Consider the following 20,036-nt stretch of genomic DNA (forward strand, 5'->3'; position numbering starts at 1 on the left):
TACAGCGTCGCATTGCACCCCAGGACCTGACAGTTGGTAGCCTGTAAGTGGAAAGATACATTAGTATCGGGAGAACACTTACAGCCTAACAATTGCTCCGCTGCATGCCGGAGCGTGAAAGTTAGATTAAACCAGAGCCCCGCCATAATACGTGTGGTAACAAGGTGGTTGGAACTGTCTAAGGCTACGCCGTAGACAAAAGAAAGAATCCAACCAGGTGAGGTGGTGAGTTATGAAACCATGACGGAGAACGACGGAGATGGTATACACATAGTTAGATAATACTAAAATTCACCGTAAAATTAGGGTATATATCCTTATATAATGAAGTATATATATAAATCTTTTCCCCGACTACTAGAAGAGTGCCCGGGTAAGAAGCAAGCTCTCCTCCGGTAGCGGGAAAAAGGGTAGGATATAGTAGGCAAGCAATAGACCACTAGTAGTGACCACCCCGCCCGCTGGCGGAGCCAGACAAACTATAACCAAAGGGGCCCCGGCTGCAGCGGAGGCTCCGTTCGTTACAGTGGGCGAAAGGTGGGACTGAGCAATTGGGGGGGGTTCCCGGCGTGACGTGGCGGGAGAGAGAGAGGGGGGGGTGGCCTACTCCTCCCCGTCCCAGCAACTACCCGCTCGGTGACCCGGTATCCGAGACAAGTGGTCGCCCTATACCCCAGCTGGGAGGAACCCCTGGCCTCCTCAGAGAGAGAGGGAGGAAGGCTACTGAGGTTGTCATGGCAACCAAGGGGTCCCCCAGACCCTTCCCTATACCTGGTAGGGAGGGAAGGGGAAGGGTAAGGTGCTATGGAACACGTGACCGCAAGTGGCCTAAGCCGCGATAGCAACACAACCGTGGGAGGGCCACGTGAACCAGACTGTACCAAGGCATGGGACATGCACCTAGGCTAGCCTAACACCCTAAATAAAACTAAAATTACATCGTAAAAGGTGGAAAAGACACTTTTAGTAAAGAAACAAAAGAGCCCAGGAGGAGGCAAACTGTTCCGAGGAACAGTTGACTACTCGGAGCCAGCGATAGCCGATGAAGAGCATGAGCCGGGATGCTGGGCCAGAACACAGAATAGCCCTAAATACCAAACTAGGAGAAAAGGTAAACGGGCTGACCTAACTAAAAAGGCGATGTAAAAACGATGAACGTGATAAGGCGATGTAAAAACGATGAACGTGATATAGTAAGCAGATAAGTATAAGAAGTCCCAGTATGGAAGACTGGGAATTCTTAACATGAGGCGGCATGGCGCCGCCACGAGTCAACCGGGAAACCGTATATGACCTATAAAAAGGAAAATACTGGTCCCCGGAAGACTAAAATACGGTAAAATACTACTTATGAGGCACTTAACTTAGCCGATGCGATGGCAGCACGTTCCATGGTTAATACGGAGATAAATCCAAAGATAACACGGCACAAAGAAAAAAGCGTGTAACGCGTACCGTCTAAAATTAAGGATGACCGCTAGAGGCGCTGCTGTCCGTGGCGTCCCTAGTAGTAGTAGTAGCGGCCGCATCACCCGTTAGTATCACTAGTATCAGCTCTCTCTAGTGGGGATTTTGGATTGGAAGGTCTAAATGGTGAATGACTCGTGGTAGTGATCCCACTCGCCCCTATTCTCATACCGAGACTTCTTTTATAGAGTGAGCGAGTCAGTTTTACTGACATTTTCTTAATTTTGTTTTTCTCTGGTAATTTTAGATTAATTTTGCCTAGAAAGAATGATATTAAGGATCCTTTCATAGGCCGACACGAGCTGAGCCCAGAAATGTATTATTATTTTTTATATATTTTGTTGGTCTCTAATTCTTTATGATAAATACAAATAAAGTTATTAGTACTCTTGGGCCCCATGATGGACAAAATTTGGCACAGTTGATGACCATTGGAAATTTATCCCTGAATCTCTCCCAGTCAGTTCAAAATAATAATGCAGCAAAGGAACATCCAGTTCCAAATAAATTATATGATCCTACACACCCAGCAGGGCCCATAGAAATTATACAAAAAAGTAAAAATCAATCTGAAGATACAAACATAATACCAATGGAACCAGATAACCCACATAAGGCAAGGTCCAAAGAGAAATAGATATTATCGTCTTAATACAACACTGGTGCATTTTGATAATCTTTTTGGACCAGACAAACTGGTCGAGATTTCTAGTACTTAAAGCTGAAAATAAAATATCAACACCAATATTAGAAAACAAATTATTGAATATATGTCCAACACAAGAAATAGAATGCTGATATATTAAAGAAAATGAATGGTTACTTCAGGTAACCATGAAAACAGTCCACCACCTTTTTAAATATAAAAGAAATAAATGGCACAAAAATAACAGTAATAAGTCATGAAACATTCAATTATATACAGGGCACTATTATTTTACCCAACATTGAAGAAGGAAGATTACCCTCAAAACAATTGATTCTTGACTCCCTTAACCCTCTTACGCCGACTGGACGTATTTTACGTCTACATTTTTTGTCTCCCGTGTGCCGACTGGATGTATTTTACGTCAACTTACAAAAGTTTTTTTAAAAATTCGCGGAAAAATACTTATAGGCCTACCGGCCTAACACTTTTGAATCACGTGCCTTGGGGGATGCTGGGAGTTCACGGATCAAGGTGTTGTTTTGTTTACAATCGTTACGCAGGCACGCAAGCGCGAATTTCTTTCTTGCCGCACTAAAAAGTATCTGTGACACATCTTGGAAATTATTTCGTCACTTTGACATAATTTTTGTACCATTGTAAATTAGCCGTTACATGAAGTATTATATGTGAAAATGTGCGCATTTTTATGTAGAATTCAACAATAAAATACTCATGATTGTAGCTTTTATCAGTTTTGAGATATTTTCATATAAATAACAATAATTGCCAAAATTTCAACCTTCGGTCAACTTTGACTCTACCGAAATGGTCAAAAAATGCAATTGTAAGCTAAAACTCTTATATTTTAGTAATATTCAATCATTTACCTTAATTTTGCAACTAATTGGAAGTCTCTAGCACAATATTTCGATTTATGGTGAATTTATGAAAAAACATTTTCCTTACGTCCGCGCGGTAACTCTTCCGAAAAAAATCATACATGCGATTGTGGTAATGTTTGCACCATTTTAAAATTAGCCGTTATATAAAGTTTTATATATGGAAATGTGCGCAATTTCATGCACAATACAACTAAAAACAACCCATGGTTGTAGCTTTTATCAGTTTTGAGATATTTTCATATAAATAACGATAATTGCCAAAATTTCAACCTTTGGTCAACTTTGACTCTACCGAAATGGTCGAAAAACGCATCTGTAAGCTAAAACGCTTATATTCTAGTAATATTCAAGCATTTACCTTCATTTTGCAACAAATTGGAAGTCTCTAGCACAATATTTCGATTTATGGTGAATTTATGAAAAAAATAACATTTTCTTTACATCCGCGTGGTAACTCTTCCAAAAAAATCATACGTGCGATTGTGGTAATGTTTGCACCATTTTAAATTAGCCGTTACATAATGTTTTATATATGAAAATGTGCGCAATTTCATGTATAATACAAAAAAAATAATTGAAGGTTGTAGCTTTTCTCATTTTTGAAATATTTGCATATAAATCACGATAAATAGAAAAAAAACCACGTTCGGTCAACTTTGACTCTACCGAAATGGTCGAAAACGCAATTGTAAGCTAAAACTCTTACAGTCTAGTAATATTCAGTCATTTATCTTCATCTTGAAACAAATTCGAAGTCTCTAGCAAAATATTTAGATTTATGGTGAATTTTAAAAAAATCTTTCCTTCCCTCCGCGTGCGGATTCTCCGCCACAAATCTCCGAAATGCGTACGTACCATTCTCGGAATATTTGCTCCGTTTCATATTAGGCATTTCATAGAGTTTTATATATGAAAATGTGCGCAATTTTATGTAGAATAAAACGAAAAATATTTGAAGGTTGTAGCTTTTCTTATTTCTGAAATAATTGCATATAAAAAATATATATATAAAAAAATTTGATATTCGGTCAACTTTAACTCGTCAGATATGGTCAAAAACTGCAATTGTAAGCTAATACTCTTACAGTATAGTAGTATTCAATCATTTGTCTTCATTTTGAAAGAAATTGGAAGTCTCTAGGACAATATTTAGATTTATGGTGAATTTTTGAAAAAAAATATTTGTTTACGTCTGCGCGTTATGAATTCATGCATTATTTTGTGATAATATTTTCTCTGTGTTGCTTTTATAGTTTTACAATGTGTTATATACCAAAATGATTGCAATTTAGTGTACATTACAACGAAAAAAAAGTAACTTGTTACCTTTAACCGTTTTGCGCACAGCGCGATTTGAATACTACAATTATATATGAAATTTCGTTTTTGCGCTATCATATATCGCATTATTTATATATGATAATGATAATTTTTTTCATTTCTGATGGTTGCATACTAAACTTCAGCCAATGACAAAAAAAGGAGCCAAAAATGAACTCTTAATCTTCAAAACTAAGCGCGCTGTGATTTTTTGAAAAAAATATGTTTTCCGCTTCCGCGCTCACTGAAACACCTCCGGCACACGGGAGACAATTTTTTTTTTACCGCTTCGGCGTAAGAGGGTTAAGTTAAGATACAATAATATACACGATTTAGAAACCTACTCAATTCCAAGTAGGAAAGATAAAAATAAAAAAGATAATATTGCAAAAATGAAACTTACAGTCCAAGATCTCCCACTCAAAATCAAAATTCTTGGACAAAAAAGAGAAGTGCTTCCATTTATACCAAAACCACTTTAGTGCACTAAATGTTCAAAGTATGGATACATACAAAAAAATGCCAAAATAAAGCAGTATGTGCATCAGACACCCATACTACTAATTGCAAATGTAAATCTCCAAAATGTATTAACTGTGGACAATCCCATCACACAAAATCTAAGGAATGCTCCTTTTTATCAATACAACACAGATCTCCAGTTGTTGAGGAATAGAACAGGAATGTCAGTCAAAGAAGCTAGACTCGAGCTAAAAGTAAGAGGAGTCGGTAATCCATCTAAAAGCCACTCTTTTGCAAATGTAACTAAAAATCTAAATATTGATCACATTAATAACAAACAACAAGATAATATAAAGGTACAAATTGATTCTTATATCAATAATGCTGAACCCCAAAACAAGCATGTTGATATATCCACCAGTACCACTAATAACTTAGAAGATTCAGATATCCATTGAAAAGAACTTCCAATGGGAGAGGAGTCAAATAATAATAATAATTGAACTGACAAAAAGAAAAGAATACTACTAGAACGAACCCCACCTATGGGAAAAAAAGTGAATATTGAAAATTACAATCAATCCAAAGAAACTCCAACTACACCAGGAGAACATTTTAAAAAAGATATTGTACTAACCTCATCACAAGGGGAAATACATAATTACCCTCAATCCCAATAACAGCCAACATCTGGACAGTAAGAATCAATTAATCACTCTTTACAGTTCCCATCAAATAATACTAATGGAAATCATACTATTAAACCAAACCAAAATGTAACTATCACTCCCTAACCATCCACAAGACCCAAATATTCCACTAACAACAACAAAACAAATAACCCCTCAATCCAACAGTCCTTATCACTACAGAAAAGGACCAATAGAATTACAAAACCAGAAATTAATAAAAAGCTAGATCAAATACTTCTGAACCAATAATTAACATTACCAAACATGCTTCGTCTTGTGGTTGTAATGAGTGCTTTGTAAGTACATATAACCAACTAACCACCAAGACAGAGGACACAGTACAAAATTGTATAGACAATTTTATTAAATTAAGGAAATGCCCTTTAACACACCAACATAAGAACAAATTATGTTCTGAATCCTTAAAATACAAAAAGGAAATTATAAAATAAAAAAATAGACTTATTGATATTCAATTATGAAAAACAAACAACTGCTGAATCTAATAACCAACATACAAATACAACAATTAAAAAACCACAAATAAATTCAAATGCATATAAACTAAGAGGCAAAGTAAAATTGGCAATCAATTTACAGAATTTAACACCTATTCCCCCCAAAAATGGAATATAAAATTATTCAATGGAATATAAATGGCCTCATAACCCAACTACGTCTGGGTGAATTACCAAGAATCATACGAGACCACAACCCAATGTACATATGTCTACAGCATATAGGAAGTAACCCTACAATTATCCAACACTTTAAAATTGCCTGTTATTCACCAACTAACAGTGGAAAATTAGGCACAGCTATGTACGTTCATAATAGCATAACATATGAACCTTTCAATATACCATCTATGCCATATCAAATAACAGCTATTAAAATAGAATCACTATTTGTAATTTATATAACCAACCAAATTTCAATGCAAATTTTAGTGATTTTTTTTAACTTATTAGCAAAAGTATACACAAATCCCCACTTATAGTAGGAGATTTTAATGCACACAATCAGTTATGGGATACTAATAACCCCACTGACATATCCGGAACCAACATAGAAAAAACTGTAATGAAACACAACCTGTGTTGTCTCAATGAAAGTGAAGTTCCAACATATTTTTCAAGTACTCACCTAACCTTTTCCTCAATTGACATTTCATTATGTTCAAATGGTGTAGCTGAAAAATTTGAATGGAATGTCCTAGATGATTCATACACAAAATGACAATTTGTCCAAAATTGCATTTTTCCTAACTATACAAACCTTAGGTCCTTTTACAATAGGAAGGTTACTAGCGGCAGCTGGATAGGTCGTAAGCTTTCGAACAAGGGGTTTGGTAGTTAACTGCTTGTCCGACAGGCGCGCGCGCGCGACTGGGAGGGAAACAATCACTTTTGCTTTAGGCCCAAGCAAAAACTGCAGAGTGAGGGGTGGCATGAGGTGGGACTGTGTAAAAGGACCTCAGGTTTGTATAGTTAGGAAAAATGCAATTTTGGACAAATTGTCATTTGTTCCGACACGGCATACAAACCTTCGGTCCTTTTACAATAGGAAGACTCACTTCTTGGTGGGAGGAATCTGAGTCTTTTGTGAACAGACTGGTGTTCGCCCAACCTTGGAATGCCTCCCTGGTCGTAAGAGCGAGGGAGGGATCCAAGCCTCTGTCCGATTGATCGGGGTGTGCACCGCAGGATCAATGGTCAGACCTCTGGACCAAGTACTAAGAGAGAGGCAAGCGTGTCTCTTCGTACCAGCAATGTAAGAACTTGTTCCTGTACAGGAGCAAAAATAAAGTTATGGGTTTGTCTCTTGTTGGCATCCACTTCCCCCCCCTTGTAGGAGGAAGTGGTGGATATTCTGCTCCTAACCCTAATGAAAGGGATAGGATGGGGTTCTGTCATATAGCTCACCTGCATCTCGTCCTCATCCAGCGTAGTGACGACCGTGACCCTCTGCCCACAGGTAGAGGAGAAGGAAAAGATGGGAAGAGAAGCCAGTCACTCACTCATTCTCACATCCATTCGCACAGTCACACCAGGACTCGATGCTGTTCAGCCTGCGAGGGTCTGGGTTAGCTACACAACTTGTTGAGCAGCCACCACGGGTCCCAAGGAAAAGTATCCAAGGACCTGTGGGCAATATCTCAAAGGTAGAAGGAGGTGAAGGTAGTCTGGTTGGCCCAGACACCTGCCTTCAGGACCTGCGCCACGGAGAAGTTCGTACAAAACGCCAATGACGGGCCAATACTTCTGACTTCGTGGGCTCTCGGACGGGGCGTACGGATGTCGTCACTACCATCAGCCTCATACGCCCTCTTGATGACCTCACGCAGCCAGAAAGAGTGTTCTTGGATACTTCTTTCTTGGTTACCCCGGTGCTAACGAAGAGGCGCCAACACTCAGGCCTGAGGTGTCGAGTTCTCTTCAGATAGCGCCGTAGCACCCTCACAGGACAAAGCAGCATCTCTCTGCATCATTATCGGTGAAGTCCATTAGGGAAGGGATCGTGAAAGACTCGAACCTGTCGTCAGGGACCGACGGTTTCTGAGTCTTCGCAACGAAGTTCGGGACGAAATCGAGCGTCACAGATCCCCATCTCCTGGAGTGTCGTACATCGAAGGAAAGACCACGAAGTTCCCCTACTCTCTTTGCCGATGCCAGGGCCAGCAAGAAGAGGGTCTTGAGGACGACTCTCGGAGTGGCTCGAAGGGTCTTCGAGTCAAACTCCTAAGGATGAGAGTCACGTCCCACGCCCCAGGGGGTCGCAGGGGTTCCTAAAGTTCCCTGTGGGCAAGACCTTTCGAAGCTCCTCATAAGCAAGGAGATCTCGAACGAGTTCGAGATATCCAGTCCCTCAGTTTTCAGGACCTAGGTGCCAGGGCGGCTCTATATCCTTTGACTGTGGGGACTGAGAGGAGCTTCTTCTCTCGGCGAAGAAAAACGAGGAAATCCGCTACCTGCTGAAGAGTGGCTCTGAAGGAGATATACCCGTCTACGACACCAACCACAGAAGACGGCCCACTTCCCCTGGTGCACAGCTGCAGAGGACTGACGGACGTTTCCAGCCATCTCTGTTGCTGCGCTACGAGAAAAGCCTCTCGTTCGCAAGAGATGGTGGATAACAGCCAGCTGTAAAGTCGAAGGGACTGGACTGTTTGGTGTACCGCTCTACGTGTGGCTGGATGAGAAGGTTGTGCCAAGGGGGAATCTCTCTCGGTTCTCCTGCGAGAAGAGCCAGCAGGTCTGGATACCAAATGGCCTGGGGGCATTTGGGAGCCACCAGGATCATCCTGAGATTCGGGGTGACCAATGCTCGACTGATCACCTTGCGAATCAGGCTGAACGGGGGAAAGGCGTACGCGAAGAGGTTGTCCCACAGATGTTGAAGAGCGTCCTCTGCAGCTGCCCATGGGTCCGGCACGGCTGAAAAGAAAACCTGAAGTTTTCTGTTGTGCCGGGTGGCGAACAGATCCACGACTGGTCGCCCCCACAGGTCGAAGAGCTTTTCCGCCACGTCCTGGTGTAGAGACTACTCGGTCCCTATCACCTGATCCCCACGGCTGAGCTTGTCTGCTACTACATTCCTCTTCCCTGGAATGTAGCGTGCCGACAGCTCTATTGAGTGAGCCTCGGCCCACTCGTGCACCTGCTGAGTCAACTGGTACAACGGGAGAGACACTAGGCCCCCCTGTTTGTTGACGTAAGCCACCACCGTGGTGTTGTCGCACATCAACACCACTGAGTGTCCCATCAAGCGGTCCTGGAACTCTTGGAGTGCGAGAAACGCTGCCTTGAGTTCCAGTACATTGATGTGAAGGTGCTTGTCGTGCTCGTCCCACACTCCTGAAGTCAGCAACTCCTCCAGGTGTGCGCGCCACCCCTCGGTCGATGCGTCTGAGAACAGCTGCATCTCCCGGGGGGGGAGTGCATAGAGGCACTCCCTTTAAGAGGTTCCTGTCGTCCAGACACCAGGCTAGGTCCTGCTCCACCTCCAGGTGGTCCAGTGACAACTGGAAAGTTTGGGGGATCCGTTGCCTGTGACCAACTCTCCTCCTTTAGTCTCCACTGAAGAGACCGCAGGTGAAGACGCCCGTGAGGGACTAACTTCTCGAGTGACGACAGGTGTCCGATCACGACTTGCCATCGCTGAGCTGCCTGTTCCTGCCGAGACAGGAACTGGTTGGCTGCCTCCCTGAATCTGCTGATCCGCGAGTCTGCGGGGAAGACTCGCCCTGCTACCTGTCATCAGCATACCCAGAGTATTCATCCTTGCTTGGGTTCGAGATCGGACTTCTCGAAGTTCACCACGATCCCCAGATCGCGACAGCAACAACCGAGTAGCCGATCCCTGTCCTGCAGCAACTGCGAGCGGGAGCTCGCCAGGACTAACCAATCGTCGAGATACCTCATCAGACGTATCCCGTGCGAATGGGCCCAAGAAGACACCAGAGTGAACACTCGCATGAACACCTGTGGGGCGGTTGAGAGACCGAAGCAAAGTGCCCTGAATTGGTACACTGTCCCGTCGAGAATGAAGCGGAGGTACTTTCTGGAGGACTGATGAATGGGTATTTGGAAATACGCATCCTTCAGGTCCACTGAAAGCATGAAATCGTTCTCCCTGATGGAGTTGAGCACGGAGTTTGCCGTCTCCATCGTGAACTGGGTCTGGCGAACGAACCGGTTCAGGGGAGAGAGATCTATCACCGGGCGCCAGCCCCCAGTAGACTTTTCCACCAGGAAAAGACGACTGTAGAAGCCCGGTGACTGATCCGTGACGATCTCTACAGCTCGTTTGCTCAGCATGGTCTTGATCTCCTGTCTCAATGCTACGTCCTTCGAAGAGCCTGGAACGTACGATTGCTGTTGGACCGGGTTGGAGGTGAGGGGTGGCCGAGATTCGAAGGGTAATAGATATCCCTCCCGAAGGACATCTACTATCCAGGTCTCGGCGCCGTAGAGCTGCCAAGTTGCCCAATGGCTGGCCAGGCACCCCCCCACTTCCGGCAGCAGGTGAGGGGGAATGCCGTCCCTAGCGTTTCCCCCCTTTCTTCAACTTCTTCCCTGACCCTCCTCGCGAGTCTTTCCACGGGGCTTCGACGAGGCTACCGTCTTAGCTACCGAGGAAGCGCTAGCCGAGCTCTTTGGCTTGGCCGCAGTTCGAGGCTGCCCAGAAGCCTTCGAAACTGCCTGGTGTACCAGACGGTTACTGTCATCAGTGCGCCGTCTGTCCACAGCAGCGTCCACCATCTCTCCTGGGAAGAGAGATGAGCAACTCCGTAAAGGTCCATTACGAAGCCCTATTGCCACCTCACGCCCAGCCGCCCTCCCTAGATACTCGTGTAAGGACAGCGTCCCTACGTCGGAGTACCAGGTTGGCCCACAGGTTTACCGTCTGGTGGGCTAGGAAGGAGATGGCTCTTCCTCCAGACTGGCAAAGCCTCCTGAAGGCCGAGTCTTCTTTGGGAGAGATTCCCCCAGAGTTAGCTGCGACCTTAGACACTGTGAGGGACCACAGGTCTAGCCAGGAGACGGCCTGGAAAGCTGCCATGGCAGTGGATTCCAGGCCAAGTGCCTCTTGCTGTGAGAACCATAGGTTCTCTGACAGGAGCTGCTGCAGAGACACCCCCGGTGTTAGCCTGGCTAACTCCGGGTTCACCTGTTTGGGCAGCATCGGGTCTTCAGACGGCACGTAGAATCGCCGCTGTCGCAGTAGAGGAGGCGGAAGTAGCTTGCTCGACCTGCCTGACCTGAGAGAGCCTTCCTGCCCGGAGACAAGAGACTCAACCTGGTTCAGAACTGAGTCGGCGAGCTCTGATTGCGGCAATCCCACCGTCGGCCTGGGTTCCCTCTTCGGGCCCCAGAACGACTCGAGCCGGGACGTGGGCTCGGAAGGTGGGAGTGGCGACCCTTCCCTGAGGTCGTTGTGCTGACGAATCAGCGCAATAACCTCGGCAAAGTTCCTCTGGATCTCTGGAGTCACTGCATCCTGAGGAGTAGGACCATCCAGTCCCTCGAACAGGAGCACCTCCCGAGACCCTCCCCCCTCGAGGGGGGGGAACAGCAACAGACCCCTCTCGGTCTCCTCCAGCCACTTGCGCATACGTCCTGGTTGGCCCGAGAACCGTGCCTGGCACGTAGGGCGTCGTGGTGGGATCATGAGAGGCGCACCCCTCATGATCACTCCTCAATACCTCGCTCCTCCTGGTGTAACCCGAGGAGGTTGAAGGTATGGGAGAGGCAGACCTGACGCTCCCCCCTCGCTCGCTGGCAGAACCAGCAGGCTTGGAGGGCTGCAGGCAATCGCCAACCCACGGTGGCGATCGAGCTGCAGGCCTGGTTGAACCGTCTCGCTGTGGAGAACGGCTGGACTGAGCACAGCGGCCCCGATCTCGAGTGTCAGAAGAGCTGGTGCTGGTTGCCGTACCCGATCGCTCTCTGTGAGAGCGACGGTCAGGCGACCTGCAGGCTCCACTGTCACGGTGAGACCGGTGCTTGTCCTCACGGCACGTCACGTCGCTGGTGCCGCTGTGGCTGGCACGGTGACCGGGGGGAACCTCTTCCACAGCCTCAGTCACCGTGGCCGGTCGTGTGGACCGTCACGTCAGCCCGGGTAGCCAGCTGGTCGCCGTGAGAGCGAGAGCTGGTCTGGTGAGAGTCGCGTGAGCGGCTGTCACCAGTCTTCCACTCCGTGCTGTGAACCTGATGCTGAGCGAGCTCAGACGTCTGGTTCCTGGCGACCATACACTCGGTACCTCTCGCGAACGAGAGGCCGAGACGGAACCTGATGCAGTGGCAGAGCCTCTGACACCAGGTGAGGAAGTGCCGGTGTTAGCCGACACCCCTCTGGTCCCCATAGTCTTCTTCCTTGCGGAAGAAGAGACGGGCCCCGCTCCCGAAGGAGCAGGAGGACCAGCGGAAGAACCCCCCGTCTCGCCGGAGCGAGACGGGCCCTTAGAAGCTCCCGAAGGAGACTTCTTAGGGGGGGAGGAGGCAACCTTCTTCTTCTTAGGCTGTGAAGCCTTAGAAGACGAAGGGGGAGAGGCGGCAGACGACGACGACGAAGAAGACGACGACGACACCTTCCTCCTCTTCCTCTTCTTCTTCGTCAGCTTCCTCAGGACCGATGTCAAGTCAGCCATCCAGGGCGGAGCTGGGGCTGCTGTTGCCAAAGCAACAGGGCCCGGACGCAACTGTCCAGACAGACCGACATCGAGAGCAGCGGCGCCACGAACAGGAACGACATCAGCAGCGGCGCCACGAACCAGGAACGAATCAGCAAGGTGCAGGGGCATCACGGGAACAGCAGGAACAGTCACGGCAGGAACGGCAGGTACAGAAACAGCAGCAGGTTGGCAGCATCATCACTCGTCAGCGGCTGGGCAGGTACGGCAGGAGGTACAGACAAGCCAGGAGGACGGACCAGCGTCACCGACATCCTTGGCATCGGCGGAAGGTCCAGGGGCGAGCTCTTCGGACACACGAAGTCTGGTTTCGGCAGCACGGCAAACCCGGGTGGCTGTGGCATCACACTCCCCCGTGGCACGGCGATCGGCCCCTGCACCGATGAAGTTAGTGTTACAGACACCGCATGCGGGGAATACACCAGATGAGGAGGAGCAGCAGCATAGCCTGGGGTTGACACCGTAGTGGTAATGGTGGTCACTGTGGCATGTGTGACCGCAACAGAGCCAGCCAGATGGTAGAGCAGCCCCTGGACACTCGGCACGCCCTGCAAGCCCAACGATGCCCACACCTGTCCAAGGTCGTCTCTCGGAGCAGCAGCACCTGGGGAAGCAAAGGTCGGGTGGTTAGAAGGGGCCTCTACCCGTCCGCGCGGTGTAGACGAACGGATAGAGGACCCAGAATACAACTCCACGTCAGGGTACCTAGCGCCCTTCTCCACACTCGAAAGATCGGGTGAGGAGAAGGACCTGGAAACTCCCCCCGCAGGGGAAGGCGCCAACCGTGGGAGCTGAGCCGGGGGCAGGAAAGAAGATGAAGTGTCCGTAACCAAAGGTCGCGGGAGAGCTCTCCGACGACTCCTTTGCCGGCCTTCGCTTCTTCCTACCCTCGTACAAGCCCCACTGCGCCTCCGACCACGAAACACATACATCACAAGGCTCGGCGCGGGTACACTCACGCCCCCGACACCGAGCGCATAACACATGGGGATCGATCTCAGGGAATGAGCGGAACTTACCGCACTTACGCCCCTCAGTTCCCGGGCACAGTCGCCGGATGATAGTAGGGCGCGGAGAATCCATGATCGATCAGATCAATTAATTTCACTTCAATAAATGAAAACAAAAGGGAAATGATTGTATTACAATAAATCTTGCAAACACAAAGAGAAACACAACCATACAAATAAGGAAAGCAAACGACGATGGAGCGGGCAGAGAGCGCAGAACACACGTCCACTCGCTGTGAGGCCGAAAGCAAAAGTGATTGTTTACCTCCCAGTCGCGCGCGCGCCCCTGTCGGACAAGCAGTTAACTACCGAACCCCTTGTTCGAAAGCTTACAACCTATCCAGCTGCTGCTAGTAACCTTCCTATTGTAAAAGGACCGAAGGTTTGTATGCCGTGTCGGAACAATGACCATTTCCCAATCATTCTGAACTACTTAAGTAATACCAAAATATTGCCACCTACAAGATATAATATCCAAAAAGCTAATTGGGATAAATATTTCCTATACACTCGAAACATACCACCATTCCCACACAATGAAGATCACAATACTACCTGTGAATCGTTCTCAAAGTTAATAATAAATGCTGCAGATAAAAGCATTCCAAAAACCAAATCACATTCCACAAAATCCCTTGTCCCATGATGGAATCCAACCTTAACAACCTTAAGTAAAATAAAAACATTTATTGGGTCGCAATCTTAACAGACTCAAAACTCGCCTTAAATCACTCAACACAATGCCCTATAATATAAACATATTAAACAAAATAGTTATAACAAATATAACAATTAACCACATTAAACCACTATATAACAAATATACAGCCAAATTTAGAAAAACAGTAATAGCTGAAAAAATGCATCATGGAAAGAATATGTCTCAAACATCTTCAAACACATCCACAAGGGATATCTGGCAAAAGATAAGGAAAATCAATGGAAAATATAAAAGACCTCCAAGAAGTGCATTACATCTAAATGGAAAAATATACCATGAGACTTATGAAATATCAAATATAATTGGAAAACATTTTGAAAACATCAGTGCTTACTCTAGCCTAGATATAAATATTCAAAATATCAGAAAACAAAAAGAAAATATAATACTCAATTTTGAAACTCTTGAAGACTTAGAATATAATTAAATTTTCAACATGGATGAACTAGATAATGCCATCAACTCATGTCATCCCTCCACACCAGGATATGATAAAATATAATTTGAAATGGTAGAAAAATTAGCTCCTATTGCTAAATCATATTTATTAAAATTTTATAATAGTATCTGGCTAAAACGTGTCTTTCCTGATAAATGAAAACATGCCATAATAATTCCAATAAATAAACCAGGAAAGGATGCAAGTAATCCATCCAGTTATAGACCGATATCCCTAACAAGCTGCCTATGCAAAATCTTGGAAAAAATGGTTAATGCACGATTAACGTATGTAATAACCAAAGAATCCATTTCAACACCAACACACTTCAAACACATCCACAAGGGATATCTGGCAAAAGATAAGGAAAATCAATGGAAAATATAAAAGACCTCCAAGAAGTGCATTACATCTAAATGGAAAAATATACCATGAGACTTATGAAATATCAAATATAATTGGAAAACATTTTGAAAACATCAGTGCTTACTCTAGCCTAGATATAACTATTCAAAATATCAGAAAACAAAAAGAAAATATAATACTCAATTTTGAAACTCTTGAAGACTTAGAATATAATTAAATTTTCAACATGGATGAACTAGATAATGCCATCAACTCATGTCATCCCTCCACACCAGGATATGATAAAATATAATTTGAAATGGTAGAAAAATTAGCTCCTATTGCTAAATCATATTTATTAAAATTTTATAATAGTATCTGGCTAAAACGTGTGTTTCCTGATAAATGAAAACATGCCATAATAATTCCAATAAATAAACCAGGAAAGGATGCAAGTAATCCATCCAGTTATAGACCGATATCCCTAACAAGCTGCCTATGCAAAATCTTGGAAAAAATGGTTAATGCACGATTAACGTATGTAATAACCAAAGAATCCATTTCAACACCAACACACTCAGGTTCAATAGCTGGCAGCTCTCTATTTTTTTTTACATAGAAAAAGCATACGACACAACATGGAAACATAACATCAGGCAAAAACTCCACTCCAAGGGATTAAGAGGCCACTTACCAATATTTATTAAGAACTTTTTAACAAACAGAACTTTTCAAGTAAGAGTTGAAAATTCTTACTCAGTAACCTATAAACTGGAAGAAGGAATCTCTCAAGGTAGTGTCTTGAGCTGTACATTATTTACTTTAGCATTTAAATGACATTACTATAAATTTACCAGGTGGTGTAAAAAACAATTTATATGTTGATGACTTTGCTATTTACTATACAAGTAGCAATTGAGACATGCTTAGAGAGTTCTCAATACTGCCTTTTCAAATATATGTAGTTGGATAATTCAATTAGATTTAAATTTTCAACTGATAAAACAAAAGCAATCATCTTCTACAAAGACAAAAGATGGCTGAAGAACCAAACAATCAAACTTCACCTTTATAGCACTGAAATACAATTTTGTACAAAAATCAAATATCTAGGAGTGATATTTGACCAACATTTAAATTGGAAATGAGCACATCAAATACATTAAAGCCAAGGGCATCAAAGCCCTTGCCATATTGAAAAAGTTATCACACATTAATTGGAGAGCAAAGAGAGACTTTTTTAACAATATATAAGGCAACAGTCTTATCCATAATAGATTATGTACTGCTGTCCAATATATTCATCCACCTCAGAATTGGCATTAAAAACTCTTGATACATTGCACCAAGAAGGCATGCGATTGTGCACAGGAGCATTTTGATCGTCCCCAACAAGGTCACTTCTGTTATTGTTACTCATATGAGGGTATCCGTCCATTAAAGGTTAACCTTAAATTGAATAAAAACTACTGAGTCTAGAATGCTGCAATTTGGTAGATTCATTGATTGGAGGGTGGAGGGTGGATGGTCAACATACCAGTTTCCAGTGGTATTTTGTCTGTATTTTTTAAGATCTGAGGGTGGACAGAAAAAAGTGCGGACAGACACACAAAGCCGACACAATAATTTCCTTTTCAGAATACATACTAAAAGGTAAACTGTCGATTTTGGAAAATTGTGTAAAAGGAATAGGAAGCCTCTTCAAGTGAGTTGGTGATGTTTCCATGGATTTCTGTTACGGTCATCCCCTTTTACTTATATTTAATTGTGGGATCTTAATTTTTGTCCATTTAGGCCTAGTAATTTTTAAAGGGTTTAATACAGACAGTTAAGATCTGATGTTATTGGAAGATGCAGTTACACCTAAAATCTTAAGTAAAGTAGGAAATTAGTTAAAGTATATGGACTCTAGAGTACATGTAATTAGATGTATATATGGTTATTGTAATTATTTTGTGCACATTTTCAACATCAGTAACTTAGGTAGCCATAGCACCAGTAGATCATTCAACCATCTTAGTGGTTGTTTATGGTTGTATGGTGTACTGCCATTCATTCGCTGTAAAATCTTCATGGTATGATATAAAAATATGTTAGTGCTTTTATTATCTAAAGTTGCATGCTTGTCATGTGCCATCTCACTTTGGCAGATTCTAGTTATCATAGATCTTATTTGTAAAGCCTTATTAGTGAAGTAGGTTGGTTAGATAAACCAGTGATGCAATTCTACCCTTAGTTCAAGGGGCATATTTACCTAAACTTAGTCAAGTTTCCTCATCAGCATTGTGAGAAAAATTCTTTTTATTTCAGGTTTTGGTATTGCTCCTTCATGCCCTTATAACTACACACACACTCCAGAGCCATTGGGACCTGGGAAAATCAAATCATCTCCTACCCCAGATTCACTTGTGCAGTGGACCAGAAACATTTTATATAGCTGGTCTCATACCATTGTTCATTTATTATGAATTTGGACATAGGATATTGGGCCTTGCTGAAAGGCTTCCATTTTTGCCTCTGATGCTGATATCTGTGTATTGTGCTCTTGGTATTTTCTATGCATGGGCCAGCTATTATTGTTTTGTCTTATCTGCTCCTAAAAAGGGTAAAAAGAAAATTCACTAAAGTCATCTGTCTTGATTTTCATAAAATCATTCCCCAGCTTTGCAGCATATATTTCACATATTAGTGTATGTGTCAATAATATTACAAAGAAATTTATTTACTGTAGTTTTCCTAAATATAAATGAAAATTTTATATGGAATTTCAAGTGTTTATTTTGCCAGTTGGTTCATAGGCAAAAAATGACAAATTTTGAAGGTTTGTTCGCGTATGAACAATATGAATTCTTGTAATAGAAATAGGGACATGTTCTTCATGTATACGTATATTGATGTTAGTACAAAAATGTTATGTAAAACATTATAGGTAATGCTGTACAGCATTTTTTTGGAATTTTTCAAAGATAACTTGCCATCTTCAATCTGTTTTCAGAAAAATATGTTTAGTCATAACCCAAGGAAAGGTTAAAGGCTTGCAGATGCAAACAGTAAATACAGGCAAGTATTTATTTCACAGGTTTAGTTTTAATTCAATTTATATGAAGTACAATAGTCATTTATTCTTTTGCAAAACAAAGGAGCAGTTCTAATGTGAGGTTAGTCCTTAAAGAAATTTTAGTTTTATTATCTTTAGCAAGGCTAATTCAGATACAATACTTTAGGTTTGTTCATACATGAAACAAACCTTCAGTCTTAACAAGAGGGTAATTTTCAAGCACCTAGCTGGAACCAGTTAAACAACCAGAGATTGTAAAGCAAGGAATATGTAATATGTGAAATCTGGCAACGGGTGCATACATTGGGTGAAAGCTAGTCAAAGACTGCACAACCCACACCATCACCTTGGGGAATGACACGGTTGCTTACTTTGTGGCGGGATCACAAAAACAAGTAACCTCCCCACATAAACTTAACCTGTCTGGCTATCAAACCCACCCTCAATCACACTTTCCACTTAACACTAAAAAACACAGCAGGACAATTGCCCAATACTACATACCGAACAAAAAACACAAACAGGTACTCACCGCTGGCTTCTGATACCTAGGACTAGGCTGTGCTGTCGTCCACTGGATATAGGCTATAGGGTAGCCAACACACAACCACCGCCGACAACCAAACACAAATCAACCACCCAGGACCCACAACCCCACAAAAACTCAATAACCCAACGACTAAATGCAGATGAACACCAACCGCCTGAAAAAACACGACAACCACACGACTTACAGCAGTACAACAACCCGCCAAAACCACCCTGCCCCAACCACCACTAACAGACACCGAAAATGCACCACCAACCTTCTTAACCTCACCACAACCAGACAGACACACGCACAACAACTTTACAACCCCAAAATCTATCAAATAACACCCAAACAACGACACACCAAAGGAAAACTGCTGCCAAAACCAACACTGACTTGACCAGACGCCTCACTGTTTACAACTCTCGTAACAGACTTCCATTGACTACCTACAGAGCGCCACAACAGACATGCTTCCGACCGCCATCTAACCACTCCCATTCATTCTTCCAACCAATGCTCCGTCTCTCTCTATCTCTCTCTCTCACACAACCTTTGTAGATGTTGTCAAATATAAACTAAAATTACTCCTCCATATTACCTCCCCCATTACATTTGACACATCTACACTCACAACATCCACACTAAATTGCCTTTCGCAACACCCAAGGATGCTCAGATGCAGGTCCCCTGGATCTTGTTTGAGGACCATCATACACTCTTTCAGTTACATTGCCATTCACTTCTTCCAAACCACTTTTCTTTTCAAACTCCCATTATCTCCCTCACTACCATCCTCCCAAATTCCATTCACTACTTCACCGATGTCTTCCACTCGGTTCCAACATCTCCCCTATTTCGGCCACCAAACCACTCAGTTCATCCATACTTCTGTCAAACTCCTGCACAAAGACTTATCCATCCTATCAACCACCTCCTCACTATTCAGTTTCCTTCTCACTGAAGTCTTACTTGTCCCTGTCAACTCAAACCCACATACACCACAAGTATCATTCATTCCCACCCCAAAAGTCATCCGTAGCACACGCTTTATCAACCATTTGCACCCTACCACCAACCCCTTTACCATGCCGTTCACGCTTTTCCCTTCCACTTCCTCTCTCCACACTCTTCTGTTTTCTTCCATACTCAACCAACACCAACTGTCGATCTCCCAGACCAATTTGTTCACCAACAGTCGGCTCATACTTATTCACCCTCAACACTCACTCATCGCATTC

The 20,036-nt window shown here is 43.7% G+C and overlaps 1 protein-coding gene across 2 annotated transcripts in view; it reads left to right on the plus strand.

Annotated features, from left to right (window-relative positions):
- LOC135207287 (probable dolichyl pyrophosphate Glc1Man9GlcNAc2 alpha-1,3-glucosyltransferase) overlaps window positions 1-17,970 on the plus strand; it is a 222,911-nt gene extending 204,941 nt beyond the window's left edge. For both annotated transcript variants that reach the window (XM_064238956.1, XM_064238957.1), the window contains one exon: window positions 17,516-17,970. In XM_064238956.1, coding sequence (XP_064095026.1) covers window positions 17,516-17,830 — 315 coding nt within the window. In that variant the 3' untranslated portion in view covers window positions 17,831-17,970. The remainder of the gene's footprint in view (window positions 1-17,515) is intronic.
- Window positions 17,971-20,036: the final 2,066 nt, after the last annotated feature.

This window comes from Macrobrachium nipponense, chromosome 32 (genome assembly GCF_015104395.2).
Source record: "Macrobrachium nipponense isolate FS-2020 chromosome 32, ASM1510439v2, whole genome shotgun sequence".
In the NCBI taxonomy this organism is placed as follows: domain Eukaryota; kingdom Metazoa; phylum Arthropoda; class Malacostraca; order Decapoda; family Palaemonidae; genus Macrobrachium; species Macrobrachium nipponense.